The following is an 18,647-nucleotide window of genomic DNA, read 5'->3' as shown; positions in this document are numbered from 1 at the left end:
GATTTGATGTTTATTAGACAATGAATATGACTCCACGTTGCACACCGTGAATGAAACTTCCTACAAAGTGTCCTTTATTCAGAGTCCAGAGTCAGTATGCACTAATATATGCGGATATACAAAAGCTGACACGTACTTGATATTGCAATGAAACTAAATATATATAAAATACCATACAAAATGGCTCTCTTCCTTCGAAAACCTGTAACGCCAGCCAACAACGTCTGTAAACAAAACCAAAATATAGTAATCTCTTCCTTTTTGATCCTCGAACCTTCAACGTATCTCGGACGATAAGGGGCCACACGATTAAATTTCATTAAAAGTGCCACAATGTTATGTGAGAATGTTACCAAAAAAAAAAAAAGTGAATCTGTTATTTAGGTTCTATTTATATATTTTTTAAATGGTGAATTTAGGCATGTACACCACACAAACGTTAAGATATTAGAATCATGTGTCATAATATAATCAAGTACTTGCTGTAAATGATATTCACAAAGTATATTTTCAGTATATGGTCCCATCCGACTAGCATGCTCACAAACATCGGAGTTTCTTCCCCCCCAGGCCACTAGGGGGAGCCAGAGTAAGTAGTTTCACAGGTACCAGATACTGAACTGAGTGTCCTTCCTCTCTGCTCGTTAACTACAGCAGGCTCCAGGCGCTAACTGTAGTTTCTGGTGCTGTTTTACAGCTGACTTTATTACTAATATTGTATGTGGTCACATGCTTTTTAATCAGTGTCTCATGGTGAGTGGTAGGCGGACCATTTTTCTTTTTTTCAGTGCAAATTTCAGTGCAGGTGCGTATCTGGTGCGTTTATAGGGTCTGTGGTATTGCACATATTAGCACCAGGCTGTGCTATGATCACGTTTTGAGTGATGTCAGTGCCAGGTATGAGATGATGTGGGTGGGGGGTTGGGGGTGCGTTTCACGCTAAATAGTACAAATAGTATTATACCTATGAACGTAAATACATTAATGCAAATGGACGACCAATAACCATTTTCACAGTTTTTTTTTTTTTTTTCTGAGTGGATGTTCCCTTTAAGAGCAGAGGCTGCCATGAAATCCCAAAATGGATCGGCCTTCAATTGGACTGGATTGGATTCAGTTTCCTCTTGTAACACGTGACGAGTAACCACAAATGTAAAAAAAATGAAAAATAATGAAAAAAACAGGAATGTCAATGTGAACGGTGGAGAGGTCCCGGAGCTTATGGACTGAAGGGCCGTGTGCAAAAGAGCAGATCGGGGGGGGATGGGGTGGGGGTTTGGGGTGGAGTGGTGTAGGGTGTGGTAGGGTTGGGGTTAGGGGTGGTGTGGGGGTAGGGTGTGGTTAGGTGGGGGTAGGGTTTGGGGTTGGTGTTGGGGTGTGATTAGGTGGGGGTTTGGGGGTGGTGTTTGGGTGTGGTAAGGTGGGGGTGTGGTGGTAGGGGTTGAGGTGTGGTAGGGTGAAGGTTAGGGGTGGAGTGGGGGTAGGGTTTGGGGTGGGGGTTAGAGATGTAGTAGGGTTTGGGGTTGGGGTGTGGTAAGGTGGGGGTTAGAGGTGCAGTAGGGTGGTGTAGGGGTGGTGTTGGGGTGTGGTTAGGTTGGGGTAGGGTGGAGGTTAGGGTGGAGGTTAGGGGGGGGGGGGTCAGTATGGGTTCAGCTCCTCAGGCGCTACAGATTGGGGCTCCTCTGTCCCTATGTAGGCCACAAAGCTGCTGCCTCTGCTGTCCCAGTCATAGCAGTCTGCAGTCAAGCTGTAAAACAACCACAGTCACATTATTGTTGTCATCATTTATTATTATTGTTATATTTCAGCTGAATCATTCTGGAGGGGGTGGGGGGACTAGGGGTGGTACTATCTGTAAAGGCACTATTCAAAATATGCAATCAATAACAGCTGACCGTGATATGCCCTTTTTGTACGTCGCTTTGGATAAAAGCGTCTGCTAAATAAAAGGCAAGGTAACTACATGTGTTACTTAACAAATAATACCAAGAAAAATGTTCATGCAAGAAGGAAGAATATTGTTATGAAAATTGTAGAAATTAGGTATTGTTATTTATTTATTGGACGGGCATTTACTGGTTTATAAAGTATAAAAGTAAAGTAGACTTGGGTTTATCCATGCAAGGACTTGGATGCAGGGCTGGATTGCGAAGGTCAGCCGTGCCAGGCGGGGGCGCCGTTTACCTGGCCTGGACGTTCTGCGGGATGATGTTCCACGCCAGGTCGTCGTCACTGTCGTAGCGGCGGGGGTTGTCAAAGAAGTAACCCCTGGATGAGAAGACGTGGCTGGGAATGCCAGTGGTGCTCTGGAAAAACACAAACATAAAAACATATCTAGGGTGGCCTGTAGCATAGTGGTTAAGCCAGATAAGCTACATGGGCGAGGCAAGGTAAGTGGTTTGAATCCCGGTGTAGCCACAATAAGATCCGCACAGCCATTGGGCCCTTGAGCATTGCTCCAGAGGAGGATTGTCTCCTGCTAAGTCTAATCAACTGTATGTCGCTCTTGATAAGAGTGTCTGCCAAATGCCATTAGTGTAGTGTCATTTTAAAATTACTAATTCGGTAACACTTCACCTGAAATGGTAAATGTCTGCATTTGTATTGCGCCTTTATCCAAAGTTCTGCACAATTGATGATTCTCATTCATCCATTCACACACCCTCATATACCCACGATGATTGCCATGCAAGGCACCAACCAGCTTGTCGGGAGTAATTGGGGGTTAGGTGTCTTGCTCAAAGACACTTCAACACACCCTGGTGGGGGATCGAACCGGCAACCCTCCAACTGCCTGACAGCTGCTCTTACCTCCTGAACAAAGTCGCCCCCATAACACAGAAGGGTGATACAACACTGTCATACACATGACAAAACAGCTGTCATAAGAGATGATGTCAGTTGATGCCAAATTATATTTTAAAAAAGGTCAAACTTTTATCAGATCTTACTGATATAATTTACTGATAAAAGTATGACTGTTTTATTTAATTTGACATAACCTGACATCTCGCTACGGCTGTTATGTCATGTGTCTGAGAGTGTTTTGTTAGCCTTATGGCAAGTCACCAATAATTATTTTACTACTTGGTATTCTTGGTATTTGGTTCTCTGCTAAACTTTCGATCTGTCAGGAAACACTTTGACCAGTTAGTTAATTGATGTCTATCATCGATTGACTGATTAATCAATGTAATGGTTTCAATCAGTGTTAGCTCATCAACCTCTACTTTAGTAGCCTCAGGGGGTAGATTGGAATATAGCATTGCTCTTGCCAAAGCGTCTGGTTTCCTGCTGTGATCTTTGTGTATAAATTAAAAGTTATAATTTAATTACCTCCCCTAGTGCTACCTTTTGTTTTTCTGCTAATTTAGAACACCCACTCGATTTGCATTTTGCCGCAGCAGGATGGGAGACTATTGGCTGATATCTGTAAGCAGATTTTCTCGAGCTCTTGAGCAGACCGCCATGGCGTTGTCATTACTGAGCCCGGAAGCACCCTCTGTTGCTAGGGAACCACAGTTGGACGGGGCCTCGGGTAAAGCAATACTGGCATTCTGGGCCATCACAGGAGGACTTCCAACAGCGAGACAAAGATGGCACTCGCACATAACAGTTGTGCATTTCGGTTACAAACTCTGCAGGAGTGTTTTAAAACCCAAATTCTTATATCTTATGAAGATTTAAAGTTAGGTTTCATCACTGTAAGTAGTAAGTACTGGCAGTCCGTAGCATAGTGGCTAAGGTACGTGACTGGGACCAGATCCCCGGTGTAGCCGCGATAATATCCATCCAGCTGTTTGGGCCATTGAGCAAGGCCCTTAACCCTGCATTGAGGGGGGATTGTCTCCTGATTAGTCTAATCAACTGTAAGTCGCTTTGGATAAAAGTGGCAAATAACATGTAATAACTTTATTTACAGTAATTTAGATACAAAGACATTAGAGCCTCACCCTGTCCTGTGTTGGCCGGCGGACTCTGAAGAAGAAGACCACCAGAGACGTCGGCAGGAGTTCCCACACGAAGAGGATCACCCCAAAAACGACATAGCCAGCATCCCCCAGAGTGGACTTCAGGTCAGCCTGGAGAGGGAGGATCCACTGGTCAGCAGGCGTACCTCATGGACCCATACCTGGACCTTTCTGATGTGAATGTGCTGAAGCTAAGCAGCCATACCACCCTGTGCCCTTCTCATGGCTAACTGTTGAAGCTATGAAGCACCACCCTGTACCTTCTCATATAAAACAGCTGATACTAAGCAGCCACACCACCCCGTACCCTTATTTATTTTGGTGATTAACTACAGACGTTGGCATGAAAACCAGAAATGGATACATCATCATCTGTGTAAGAGGTGGTCTACCTTCTTCGGTCTTCTTCGGTAGTTGTACCAAATAAGAATGTACGTTAAACAAAATGTAAAGCACCTGGTCAGATACGTTGTACCAGTCGTAGTCGAAGGAGTTGATGGGCGTGGTTTTGGGGAGAACCAGGACTACGAGGTTGTAGCAGGCACGCGACGTGTACAGTAGAATCACCGTAGCGCCGATGATCGTGACCTGGAATACCGACGTTCCCTGCACACAAACACAGGACAGGAAGAGAACATTAGCTTTGCAGTAAGTTCCTCAATTAGCATCAATTAGCGAGCACACCCTGCTGCTCTCCTTCAGTATATAGCCAGCTGTTCAAATGGATGCTATGTAAGCTAAATGCATCAGTTGTGTGCGCCCCTCAGGATAATAGTCTACGTTAAATGGCTCTAATGTAACGGAGCCACGTTGTCATAAAGATAGTGACAGTTGAGTTCAGCACCTGCGGGTGGTGAACGTGAACAATACCGCCGCAAAGCCTCGCGGGTAATAACCGAGCCTGAGCCGAGGAAAGCGACCGTGGTGTTTAATTAATTAGACTCTCCTGTTGCTAAGCTGCAGACGCCGTGAGTCGCTGGCGGTGCCAGTGTGAGAAACCGATTCGGTCGTGCCGCACCTGCCTGCGAGTGCTTTCGCATTTTAAAACCGATCACATGAATGGCGGAGTTCGATGAATCAACGTCCCCGAGTTTCCCTGCGCTTTGATGAAAACCAACGGCTGCATATCCTGTGTAACATTATCCATGCTTCAGCAGACCCTGAGGTACGGTTTAGATTAGAATGAAAAAATGTACTACAGCCTGACAGGGACGTGAGGTTGGGAAGCTGTTTTACCGTGAAAGGAAATATCATTCTAAAGTGCATGCGTGTATTGATCGGTTGAGTAGATTTGTGCTGGGTTCGTGTTTGCAGCGTATGCGACGGCAAATCCAGCAGGTTTTCTCTCGCCAGATTTCAAAGCAAAAGGAGGCAAAATATTTCTGACCAAATTACTTTACAGTTTACCGCTGCTTACTGTTTTCCCAACCAAACTTGCCCAAGATACTAACCTTCTCTGAGTGATGCCTGCAAGGCAGCTGGTGCCTCCAAGACTGCTAAACGCAGGTCAGCCAGCGGTTTCAGCTCAGCCAACCACAGACGACGTGTAAGTGCTTCTTTCGCAGATAGTTTTTCTTTAATGATTCTTTAATCAAATCAATCTGGAGCAATGTTACTGAGCTAGCTATTTTGCTAATCTGTCGATATTAGTTCTATAGTTGGCGCAGCCTGTAGCCTAGTGGCTAAGGTACACTGGGGCCCAGAAGGTTCGTGGTTCAAGCCTCAGTGTAGCCACGATAAGATTGGGACAGCTGTTGGGCCCTTGTGCAAGGCCCTTAACCCCGCATTACTCCAGGGGGGATAGGCTCCTGCTTAGTCTAATCAACAGTAAGTCGCTATGGACAATTAAGCGTCTGCTAATTAATAAAATTATTGTTCTAAAAGCCACTACCTTCCAGGTGTGACTGAGGGAAGGAAAGTGCCTTGGGCACCCAAGTTGCGTGACTCCATTTTGGAATTTCCTCAGCACGGACGGATAAAGACAGACAGACAGACGGGCGGGCGGAGGACGCTCACCTTGGACTCCAGGTAGATGTTGGCCAGGGACATCTTGGCGATCCGGTAGAGGCACAGGGCCAGGGAGACGGCGCAGAGCACGAAGAGGGTGTCGTTGATGGCCACCCGCACCAGGACGATGGTCCTGGCCTCCGCGCTGGTCATCTTCACCAGCAGGGCGCAGGTCAGGTTCACCAGCAGGAACACGAGGCTCATGCAGAGGAACAGCAGGTACAGGGGCATTCTGGGAAGGAAAAAGGGGGGGGCGAAGAGCGCTAAAGGCCGTGTCCAAAAACGTTTTGAGGGTCAATGACAGCACTTTGGGATTTGGTTCTGCAGTGTACGCTCCTCATTGTTAAGCTTGGCATTTGATGGGATGGTAACTCCACCGCATACTACACGCTACTGTAACGGGTGAGAAATTGCCTGAGTCCGAGGTGGGATTTGAACCCCGACCTCTCACTCATCCAAATATTTGTTGAACGAACGGGTTACCAGTCAGCTAAAGACAAACTCGCCTCTAGCCAAGGGCAACAACGTTGTTTTTGAATTTGAGGGTTACGTCATCAGGGAGTGTTGTCGAGGTAACCTGCTAAAGCCTTCTCTTTCACTGCACTTCACCATGCTTGCTAGCGAACTAGCTGAGCTAACCACGCTACACTACATTTTCTTAGAAATTTCTGAAACGGCCTACTTGCCTACTATTTAGTACTTAATAGTAGGCAACTTGTGTACTCAATAGTAGGCAAGTAAGTTGTTTCGAAACCAGCCAAAGGTTGTGTACGAAAATGCGTACTACCATACTAGTTGCCAAACATTTCAAAGAAAATTTTGTATGTAGTACGTAGTAAGATGTTTCGAACACAGCCTGGAGTTAAGGTGAGTGTGGAGTTCTCGTGCTCCCTGAAAATAGTTTAAATTCTGAAAAGTAATTGGAAGCGCTCAAATATTCACTCTTTAAAGGACCAGGAAAACTGTCCAAGTGAAAATAAACATTGGTGCCAATTGACATGACGTCCATCTTCTTTGCCGGCTGATGAGCGTGATGTCACTTACTGATCAAGTCTTGCGGTACCAGTCTGCAGACTGCAAACACATTTGGTACTAAAGTGTCACACTAAAACCCAGACTCAGCTCTCTACCAAACAACAGCAGCCATTGCAGAGTGAAGTGTTTACCTTTCAAGCAATGTGGTGTGCTTAAAAATGCCATGCAAAAGCCATACTACCCTGTACCCTTCTCATGGCTAACTACTGAAGCTAAGCAGCCATACCACTCTGTAACCTTCTCATGGCTAACTACTGAAGCTAAGCAGCCATACCACTCTGTAACCTTCTCATGGCTAACTGTTGAAGCTAAGCAAACATACCACTTTGTGCCCTTCTCATGGCTAACTGTTGAAGCTAAGCAAACATACCACTTCGTACCCTTCTCATGGCTAACCGCTGAAGCTAAGCAGCCACACCACCCTGTACCCTTCTCCATCATTCACCATTGTCCATCACTACAAAAATGTAGAAAAATATTTTTTAACTATAAAATAAAACTGGCCTTGGCTCTGGTTCAGGCTAGCACTAGCCCCGGGCTCCTTACAAATCCATCCCACGCTAGTGTTGTTTAGCCTAGGAGGGCTTTCCCATTATTGACGTGCAAAGACACTTTGCCGATGGTGAAGGTCTCCTGTCGCCGGAGGCTGGGAATGTTCTAGAAAGCCTGCAGCCCAGGGCTATGCGGAGTGTGAACTCCCTACAGGAGCATCGAGGTCAGTGAGTCTTATTTTTCCGGCCCTTAGTTTTGTCAGCACAACCGTAGGGCGTCGGTGGAATTTAGTTACAGACAGTTTGTGCACTGATATCAGGAAGCTTTTTTTTTTTCTTTTTTTTTTCCTTTATTTCTTTTTCTTTTTTACAAAGAGAGCTGTCGATGCATGCAACAGCTTGCTAGATCATGTGGTAGAGGTCACAGACACTCAAGTTCAAGTTCAGGTTTCCCCTCTGTGCTGGATACTCTCTAGAGCAGTTGTCTACAACCCTGGTCCTGGAGAGCTGCAGGGTGTGCTGGTTATGTATAGCCCTGTTCCTCAAATCACGGTCCTCGAGGGCCGAGAACTGCTGCTTATCTACCCTCTCTTTACCTGGGAGTCAGGTGTGAAGACAGTTTGCCCAAACAGCAGCGCTGATTGTTCAGTTAATTACCCGGGAGAAAACCAGGGCTGGATTAGGATTTGAGGGCCAGATTTGATGATTCTCGATCTAGAGCAGGGATCATCAAATCATGTTCCTCGAGGTCCGAGGACCGCTGGTTTTCCACCTTCCCTTTACCTGCGAGTCAGGTGTGAAAACAGTTTGGCCAATGGGTAGTACTAATTGTTCAGCTAATTTACCTGGGAGAAAAGAAAACCAGGGCCAGATTTGGATTCAAGGTCCAGATTTGATGGCTGATCTAGAGCCTAGTATACTGCTCACAACAACCAGAAATTTCTAGAATGGAAAAGTACAGAGGATTGACGGGACACAGGAGTTGGCCGTCTGGTTTGTGCAGTGAACCTGCTTCTGGGGGAGGGGGAAATGCCTATCTATTGGATGTTGTTATGACAGCCAATCAGACGCACAGAAACGCAGCTTCTTCCTTGTGCTTGACAAACGCACATCACATGATCAAAAGGCAGCAATGCCCTGTTGCTGATTGGCTGTTGTATCAACACCTGATAGATCGGAATGGTGATGGGGTTTTTTTTGCGGTTTTTTTTTTTTCGTTTCCTTGGAAGCAATTTCACCCTGGCGTTGAAGTTTCACTATCGCTTTAGACGTGATTAAAGAAAAACTACAGCAAATGCAGCGCATTGTGATGATGATAAGTCACTGCACTGAAAAATACTGTTGTTTTTTAATCCATGTTCAGCCACGTTGAAGGCACATCAGAAGAGCAGAGACTTATGGACTGCTACATTACATGATTGTGTGTGCTGTGTTTCAGCGCTCTAGGGCTGGCGTGGCTTCCATGTAACCGTCAGGTCCTCCAGCCTGTTTTTCAGTGTTTGCACTGAGACCCAGGAGTGATTTTTTTTGTTGTTGACATAATGCAAGTGTCATGCCTGACAAAAACATGTTGTGAAATAATTTTCAAAAGAATATATATTTTATTTCATCTTAATTGAATGTCCCTTATGTTAAGAGAGATACTGTATAGACTCTCAGAAATAAAGATATAAAAGTGCTTAAAAATTTACAAATGGTTGTCTCCGGGGCGGTACCATATAGGTACATAAAATTGTACCCCTAGCCAGCAATATATAATTAATTTGTACCTTGAAGAACAAAAATGTACCTCCACTGTCACTTTATTTTTCTGAGAGTGTAACGCTCAGGGTGGGCAAAATGTAATGTCCTTGTTTGAGGACACAGGGTCTCGGCAGGTTAAATACCGATGGGGCCTGCCCCCAGAACCTCGTCCTCCTCTGTACTCCAGCGAGTGAAAGGGCTTCGCTAATTTCTCGACCGCAGGAAACAGCCGTCTCTGACAGGAAGCGGCTCTCTCCTGGAACCCTTTCAGTTCCGGAGGCCCCCGGCCCCATGACGGCGGAGTGGCTTTTCACCAGGGACACGGGCTCCGCCAAGGTCCTGCCAATGTCTGCAGTTTGTGTCGTCTGTTCTGTTATCCATTAAAACGGATTATTTCTGTGTTAATGGATGATAAAGTAGTAAAGAATCTTATCTTATGTGGCTGGCATTTTTATATAGCGCCTTCATCCAAAGCACTTTGCAATTGATGCTTCTCATTCACCCATTCATACACACACTCGCACACCGACGGCGATTGGCTGCCATGCAAGGCGCCGACCAACTTTCGGGAGCATTTGGTTAGGTGTCTTGCTCTGGGACACTTTGACACACCCAGGGTGGGATAAAACTGGCAACCCTCCAACTGCTAGATGACAGCTCTTACTGCCTGAGCTAATGTTGCCCCATTATGTCAAACACAGGGAACATTTAACAAAACTGGTAAGTAGGGAAAGCAAACTGGTTTGAGAACTGTGTTCGAGACGTTCTGCTGCGTACCTGTATTTCAGAAGTTCTGGTGCGTACTTGGACTTGGCCTTGAAGACAACCTGTTTGGAGGCAGAAAATAAAAACTTTAACCAACATGCATTCTCCAATTCACAATGTAATGTCCCTAATGAGAAAGAAAATACACAGGATATGATGACTTTTCTGTGGTATTCAAGGGACTTTCTAGCCTCAAAATAAATATCAGGTACCCAAGAAATCTGATAATTACAGGTATGTGAGTTTTGCTTCATTCCTGTTACTTTTACTCAGAACAATAAGGGGTGTTGATTTTTCACAAATGTACCCCTAGCAGTACCTGGTTCCCCTGTGGAGTGCGAGATCGGTTTAAAAGCATTTTAAACGGTACAGTTCACTTCCGCATTTATATCACTATTCTTCTTTTCCCTGTGCAGAGATGTGGAGAAATGGTTTGTGGAGCCTGTATCTGTTTTGCGGAATAAAAGCAACTATTCAGTGAAATGTAAAGCGCTCTGATGTTTGGTTCCTGCTCGACTCTAATTAATGAGAACTAACACTGAATACTTTATTATGCAGCAGCCTGCTGTGTCTGAAAGACAGAAAATCTCCCGGCTGGTGACTGTATCTGACTGACTTAGGGACAGATGCACTTCTTATGAAACAAGCTGTTCAGAACAACACACACACACACACACACACACACGCACGCACATATACATACATACACACATACACACACACACACGCACATATACATACATACACACACACACATACACGCACACACACGCTGCACATACACACACACGCGCACACGCACACATACTGCACATACACACACAAACACATACACACACACATGCACACATACCGCATAGACATACACACATACTGCACAGACACCCACAGCCAACACACACATGCATTCGCACACACACACACACACACACACACACATGCGCATACATACCACACAGACACACATACCCATATGCACGTAGCCAACACACATGCATTTGCACACATACACACACACGCACATACCGCACCCAACACACACATACACGTAAACAGGCATACATACACCACATAAATACATACACACCTGGACACAATCACACAGACAAACACATATCAAATACATTTCTGTTTTTAAATTAAATTTCCTGAACAAGGTTTATTTTCCCGTTCAGGAAATTTTGCGTGTTGGGAACAAATTAGCTCACGCTGCAATATCTCGAATGCCCCCGAGGGTGGGAGTAGATGTTCCGGATGTTTCCGCACGCCGCAAAACTGGAGCAGGTCCTCTCACTGGAATGCTTTGGAATCCCGCATTGGGACGGTCATAAACGTTCCGGTAAATGGGAAATGGACTGTATTTTATGGAGCGCTTTCATCCAAATGTTCCAAATGTTCTTCATAATCATAAACTGGGCTGACCGAGACTCGGGTTTCCCCCTATCGAAATACCAGACTTATCCTCTCTCAGCAAAAGAGCTGAACCCATTGCAGTGTTAAGGGTGTGTAGAAGGCTGAGATTGTGACTGCGGTGTGGGGAGGGAGGGAGATTGTGTCTGTGCCCATACCAGCTGTCCAGGGACCCCCCTGAAGTACTGTCATGGACGCCTTGTTGAAAACCAGCTCAGTGTAGCTCAATGGGCTTATCATCGCACTTGAGTAGCACATAAGGGTGAGGAGCGTGGAGCGGTCCGTGGGGGGGGGGGGGGGGCAGACTCTAATCTAGCCAGCAGCCATGTACCCCGCTCCTGCCGAATGGTGGGTGTGGGCTTGGTTAGTGATGGGGACACTGTGCTGTAGGAGACGCCGTCTTTCGAATGAGACGTGAAACCGGGGTTCTGACTCACCGTGGTCATTAAAGACCCCGTGACACCGTTCACAAAGAGTCAGGGGGTTCCCCAGTGTCCTGGCTAAATTCCCAACCCTGGCTCTCTCAACTTTCCGCCTAATAATCCCCTGATTTAATAGGCAGAGACATTGTTCTCTCCCTCTCCTCCTCAGCTGGTGTGCGGTGAGCGTTCTGGTGCAAAATGGCTGCCGTGCATCACCCAGGTGGTTGAGGTGAGTTTCCCCCTCATCGCTGTGAAGCGCTTGGAGTGTCAAGAAAAGTGCTATATAAATGCAAGGACCTATCTATCTCTTTAGTCTTATACAGATCCCACCAATGCAGGCAATGCATCAAACCCTGCTCTGGGGTCTTCTGATCAATGCCTCCTTCTGATTACATTACATTACAGTCATTTAGCAGAAGCTCTTATGCAGAGCGACATACAATAAAGTGCAAACCAGAACCAGGGACAAGCACGCTGAAAACCCTAGAGCACAGGTGTCAAACTCCAGTCCTGGAGGGCCGCAGTGTCTGCTGGTTTTTGGGATGTTCCCGGCACCTGTGGTTCATTCAAGTCATTGATTGGCTGATGAATCCACACACCTTGTTCTCAAGGCCTTCATTGATAGCTGATTGTAAGGAAACCCCAAAAACCTGCAGACACTGCGGCCCCCTGGGAATTCAGTTTGACACCCCTGCCCTAGAGAGAGGTAGGGTTCCCAGTGCTAGAATGATCACATAGAAAAAGCTTGAACCCTTGAAGAGTACATTAACTTTCCAACTAGCATACCATGGTTGGCAGCTAGAATACCCTGAATACTAAATTAATGATATATAAGTGCAGCTACAACCTATAACATACGCATGGCTAATTATAGCACTGGGGTTGGGAGGGAAAGGTGCAGCCTGAAGAGGTGATTTTTCAGTCTGCGCTCGAAAGTGGTCAAAGACTGCTGTTCTGACATCCACAGGAAGTCCACCACCGTGGAGCCAGAACGGACAGCAGTCGTGACTGAGAAGTGCAGGTTCTCTATCTGTTACCCGTGAATAAATGCAAAAATATGAAAGGACAGAAGTCTGTCGGCTCTCCTAAATAAGACACTACCTGGCTTCACTGAGATCTTTTTGTGGTAATCCAAAACACATTCCAAACAGTGTTACTACATCTCCAAACAGTACTAATACTACTACAGCTACTACTAATAATAGTAATACTGATATTATTGTATTTGCTCTGCTTTTCTTTACATTCTTAATGTGACAGTTTCAATGTGTAGCAGCAATAAAATTGAAGTAAATGTTCAAGCCAAACAGAAACCACCGAATGAAATGAATTGCGCTGGAAACAAGCGTACGGTTTTGGCAGCAGTGAAAGTGCACTCTCAGTCTGCAGAAGAAGAAATACCTTATGATAAGGCATGCATTACACCGTCCCACTTAAACACAGGATTGTGTTTCTGCATATTTCATTATACTCTGCTGCATATTTCATCCCGATTCCCCGTGCACCCAACCCCCCGTCCAAATCCCGCCGTCTCTTTCAGCCGGTTAAATTAGCGGAATAAAACGCCCTTGGATTAATTCACCCGAAAACCCTGTAGTAGGTGGGCGGATGGAATTGAGTATGAACCAGAGGAATTATGGGATAGGGAAGATAATACAGTTAGGCTGAGATGGCCTCCCTTACTCCCAGTTCCTTTCCTTTCTGCTTCCTGTTGTGGAACACTTTTTCCCTTCTTCGATGTTCTGCTGAATAGTGTTTTGCTGGAGAAAGGGGCAGTCTATTAACTCAGATTGAGCAAGACTATGTCGTCTTGTGCTGTTAACAGAGATGAACAACATCTTTGCTGCAATAAGTTCTCACAATAATCATTCGGACTGATTATTGTGGCTTTTCAAAACGGCTCAGAGCTAATTAAATGCAGGGAAAGTATGATATTTGGTTTTATATACCACACATACATTTAATCTTACATTTAGATTTAAAATCATATTTATATTACTTTATTTTGCTAAATGAGATTATTGCCAATGAGTTGAGAGTTTTACTAATTCAAGATTTGCCAATTGTGTAATGAAAATTTCACTTGTCAGCAAGCAGTAACATAACCCTTTAATAATGTCTAAAATCATGAATACTATGTCATTTGAATATTTGTAACTGATCATTCTAATGCTGATGTAACAATCACTACTAGTAATTGAAATCAATGGAGTTGTAGAACACTGACATATTGGAAAAAACCTACTCTTCAAAGGGTTATAACATAAGCTAATATTTTCTACTTCAGAAAAAAAAAAAAAAGTGATTTTAAGTCTCATTACAAAACTAAGACACTTCATTGCAGTGTATGAGCACTGGATCCACGCCCTGCTTGTGCCGAGATGCTTTATGAATACAGGTTTTATGAACACGGAGCTGGGTGTCAGTGACATTACACAACTCGTGCTGCGGGCTACATTAGTGTAAACACCTGATAAAGGTTCGGAGAACTGCTCAAGCTGTCTGTCAGAACGTAATCCCTCTCTTCCCAGACTGCACTTCGACACAGGTTCACCATTAAACCGAAAACTGCAAAATCGAGTCGGTGAAGACGTTACAGGTATACTTTCAGAAATAAAGTGACAGTGGAGGAACATTTTTGCTCTTAAATGATCAAATTTCCCCAGATGTACCCTGAGAGTACAGTAATGTTCTCTTTGGGGATGAATGAGTACATTCTCCAAGCAAAATTTCCAAGCAAATTAATTATATTTTGCTGGCTAGGGGTACAATTTTATGCACAATTAGTGTACCACCCCAGCCACAAGAAAAGCTTTTTAGGCAGCTTTTGTACCTTTATGTCTGAGAGTGTATGCCAGTAAGGCTTGTACAGTTAGGACAAGACAGTCTAGATTAAATTAGTGCTGAGGCCAACAGGGACAAGAACAGTAGCGTGTGCCTGATGGCGTGTTTGTATGTGTTGTTTTTTGGTTGCTGTATGATTGCTGTTTTTATGCTGTCAATCTGAGATCTAAAGAAAAAGGTCAGTTGCATTTCAAACACAACTGACGTTATCTAAGGCAAAATGTCAGTTGGATTTCAAATGAATGATACAAAATTCTGGTCTGTTTGGTTTCATTCTAAAGCAGTGGAGCTTGTTGCCTTGGCCGATTTGTTTCTGTTTTTGTTATGTTAGGTGATTTCTCAGGTATAGAAACAGGAAATACAACACACCAGCCTTGGCACTCTCGTCTGGCAGTCAGGTGAGTTTGTCTGCCTGCAGGTCTACATCTGATACCTGCACAGCTCCATGAGAGGAGAGGCAGACTCTGGGAGAGTGTCTCAGCTTGCTCCTTTATCAGGACCTGTCATCTGTAGGGATTACACGTTTCCTGCCCTGTACTCACTCTGAGGGGAGACCTACCTGCCCAGGGGGCAGATTTCAGCTTTGCTACACCTGACAGCCTCGTTGGGGATCCACTGCCTCCGATCAAACTGGCAATACACTCTCAGAAATAAGATACAAATGCTTGTCACTTGGGCAGTACCTTATAGGTACATAACATTGCGCCTCTAGCCAGCAGTATATAATAAATTTGTACCTTTTTTTTGCTTGTTAAACGTACTCATTTGCACCCAAAGAGAACATTACTGTACTTTCAGGGTTCATTTGGGAAATGAGCAAACAGGTACCTCCACTGTAACTTTATTTCTGAGAGTACCCCCCTACGCAGTTTCCAAACGCGTCTGTGTGAAACGAGCGCACTGCCTTTCTCACCGCCCGATACCCAGCACCTCCTGAACATCAACCAGAGTCCGTGGAACCCCTCACACACCCCCCCCCCCCTTCCACCGCTGAAACCCCCCGCCCACCCAGGCGCCCCCCTCACCTGTGCGAAGTAGAGGTTCATGAGGCTGAGCGTGAAGAACTGCAGGCAGACGGGGAAGCAGTACAGCAGCCAGAAGGAAAAGGGCCCCAGCGAGTTGGCGGTGACGAAGTTCCTGAAGTAGAAGGAGAAGAGGACGGCGCGGAGGGCGGCCCACAGCAGGCAGAGGAACAGGAAGGCGGTCTGGTAGCTGAAGCGCTTGTGGCGGTAGTGCAGCACCAGCCACAGCTGCGCGTAGACGAAGACGAACAGCAGCGAGTAGAAGACGGTGTAGGCCACCGTCAGGCCCAGCTTCACGTAGGGCGGCACGGCCGGGCTCAGGGTGGGCGGCGGCACCGCCGAGCCGTTACCCGCCGGCTCCCTCTCCCGCACTGCCGCCTCCATCGCCACGCCGACCCCGCGGGCAGGGAGGGAGGGAGGGAGGCGTTCTTCTCCTCCTCCTCCTCCTCCTCCTCCTCCTCTGTGGGCTCCCTTTCTTTTTCCCCCCCTCGGCTGGGAGCGGGGGCTCCTCTCCTCCTGTCTCTGTTCCGCTCCGCTCCCTCTCTCTCTCTCTCTCTCTCTCTCTCTCCGTCCCTCTGCCTCCTGACACTCTGGCGCAGTCCCCACGACTGACAACCGCGACCGAGAAGCAGAAAGAGGAGGATTGAGGAGGAGTGGAGGAAGGGGAGGAGAAAGGGGAGGGAGAGAGAGAGAGAGAGTGTGTGTGTGTGTGTGTGTGTCTGTGCGTGAAAGAGAGAGTGTGTGTGTTTGTGTGAGAGAGAGAAAGGGAGAGAGGACGGGGGAAAAAAATGAAAACAAGGCTCACTTCCTGCTGCAGCTCCTCTCCGGAGATGGAGCCAGGAGGCGGGATCACGTGACCCTGGTCCGGGATGAATCATTGGCCAGAGCCTCCAGGAAGGAACACTGTGCTCTGCGATGGGCAGAGAGGGGGGAGGGAGAGGGAGGGGGGGGAGAGAGTAAGAGAAAGAGATTTAAAACAGCTAGAAGAGTAGTTAAGTGATAATAATAAAAATAATAATAATAATAATAATAATAGTAATGATAAGATTCCAATTGCCAATATCTACTTTCTGGGGTTATTTTAATGTTAATGTATTATTTGTTCAGTTCATTAATATTTGTATTTCTCTCAACAAAACATGCACATGCAAAATATCACATTAAATGCTCATTTAAATAGAAACAATTTAGGGAATACCAATACTCATATTATGATTATTATTTGATCAAAACTGAACAATTGTTTGATTGTTGAAAGATAAAAACGAATTATTATGAACTATTTTATTTCCTGTACTCCCAGCAGCCGTGGCTGTGTGGCGTGTGACAGTAATGTACAGTGTGAGCGTCCGTTTGACGCGCTCTGTGGCCCAGTACACTAACCGCCCTGTGTGGTTCCTGTTTCCACTGAGCTGTGCCGGGCGAGATCGGTTTCACTTCAGCTAACGGCGATCACGTCGGCGTGCTTCCTCTTTCCGTGCGGTTAGCTCTCTCTCAGAGCCGTTTATCGTCATCGTGGGCATCGTGTTATCTGAAAAAGACTAGCCTTCTTTTGTCCACCGGGGATATTTTATATTCCGCTTGTTTTTATTTTTATGAGGCCGAGCGACAGGCCACCTGAACACGTTGTTCATTAGTTTCCATTATTTGGAAAATGTACCTGACTTCTGCCTTTGTTTCAAGTGTAATAGCGTTATTATACTTCTTAACCTAATTAATATGCTATCATATTAGGGATAATCTTGTTTCTTTGAATGCAATTTAATCGTTTGTCATTAATAATGCAGCTGTGATTGATAGCAGTAATCAGTGCTACATAATACTGTGAACTGAAGGATTATCAGCATAACTGGATTTTTTCTCTCTTAATTCTGGGAAGGAGATTTTCAGTAGACACGGGAGATTACACATCATGTTACTTTACTTTCTGCTTACGACATAAATTCAAACCAAACCAAACTGGATATTTACCAGAAGCAGTTTAGATTAAGTGGCCTCCCTCAGAATTATCAGATGAGTCATGTATAAAACGAATGCTCGTGTACCCTTTAAGGTACAAATACGTAATTAGAATGTTATGAACTGAGCGTTCTAATGCTCATGTACCAGTCACCACCGGTAATTGAACGCAATGGAGTTGAGTTTGCTTGACCGCTGACTTTGGATAAAATTAAAGAATTCCCGAAGAGATGTTGTTCACTGTGTAGGCCTGCCTTGAGTGGGTTTTAGCGCATGCGGTAGTATATATTCATAATACATCATACAGTATTCAATCCAGGGTTGAAGGTGAAACAGACTGGCTCATCCTGCTCCCATGAAACACAGCGTGTTATTATGGAAACAGTCATTTTAATCTGTTAACTGGCATTTTGATGTGTAATGTTTTCAGTCAGCATTTAAAATGTAAAAACTCCACTGAGCCAAAGACGTGATTCAGCGGAGAAGCAGGTTTGTTAAATTTTTATTTTGTTTTTGGTGACGTCGTGGATCGTGTGAATTGGGGGGGGGGGGGTCAGAGTGCAGGTCACGGTGAACTTTGACCCCCTCGGGCCCCTTGTGGGTCTGTAAATGTTTGCTGCGAATGCCAAACCGGTAGCCATGTCACATGATGCTCATGTGGGTGGGAGGGTGGTTCCTCCCTGCTTAATTTTCTTGGTTGCCATTTTGCACCAGAACACTCGCCACACATCAGCTGAGGTGGAGAGGAAGGGAACAATGTTCTGCCAGTCGAATCAGGGGATGATTAGGTGGCAGTTTGAAAATGGTACATGACTCAGACCCTGAAGATTGGTGGTTTAAGCCCCTGTGTAGCCACAATAAGATCTGCGCATGATCTCCATGCTTAGTCTAATCAACTGTAAATCACTTTGGATAAAAGCATCAGCCAACTAACAAAGTATTATTACTGTTAATTGTACTGTGCTAGTGACATCCCAT

General features: G+C 45.4%; 1 protein-coding gene across 1 annotated transcript; it reads right to left on the bottom strand.

The window, feature by feature from the left end:
* Positions 1-51: 51 nt before the first annotated feature.
* LOC133111687 (G protein-coupled receptor 137Ba-like) lies at positions 52-16,419 on the bottom strand. The gene is made up of 7 exons (XM_061222225.1): positions 15,714-16,419; positions 10,025-10,074; positions 5,988-6,210; positions 4,428-4,577; positions 3,954-4,082; positions 2,185-2,306; positions 52-1,747 (listed from the first exon to the last, which is right to left on the bottom strand). Exons 1-7 carry the CDS (start codon positions 16,092-16,094, stop codon positions 1,639-1,641), a joined length of 1,164 nt encoding a protein of 387 aa, XP_061078209.1. The 5' UTR covers positions 16,095-16,419; the 3' UTR covers positions 52-1,638.
* Positions 16,420-18,647: the final 2,228 nt, after the last annotated feature.

Source organism: Conger conger, chromosome 2 (genome assembly GCF_963514075.1).
Source record: "Conger conger chromosome 2, fConCon1.1, whole genome shotgun sequence".
NCBI classification, from domain to species: domain Eukaryota; kingdom Metazoa; phylum Chordata; class Actinopteri; order Anguilliformes; family Congridae; genus Conger; species Conger conger.
The sequence above is the reverse complement of the archived record's forward strand: the minus strand, read 5'-3'. Positions and strand labels throughout refer to the sequence as shown.

What these genes read in the sequence shown, in the direction of transcription:
- LOC133111687 (XM_061222225.1), bottom strand. Translation starts at nt 16,094, where the DNA reads ATGGAGGCGGCAGTGCGGGAGAGGGAGCCGGCGGGTAACGGCTCGGCG. An exon ending in CCAGAACTTCTGAAATACAG is followed by an intron (nt 6,211 to 10,024) that starts GTACGCAGCAGA and finishes TTTCCTTCCCAG; the next exon opens with AATGCCCCTGTACCTGCTGT. An exon ending in CCGCAGAACGTCCAGGCCAG is followed by an intron (nt 1,748 to 2,184) that starts GTAAACGGCGCC and finishes GTTGTTTTACAG; the next exon opens with CTTGACTGCAGACTGCTATG.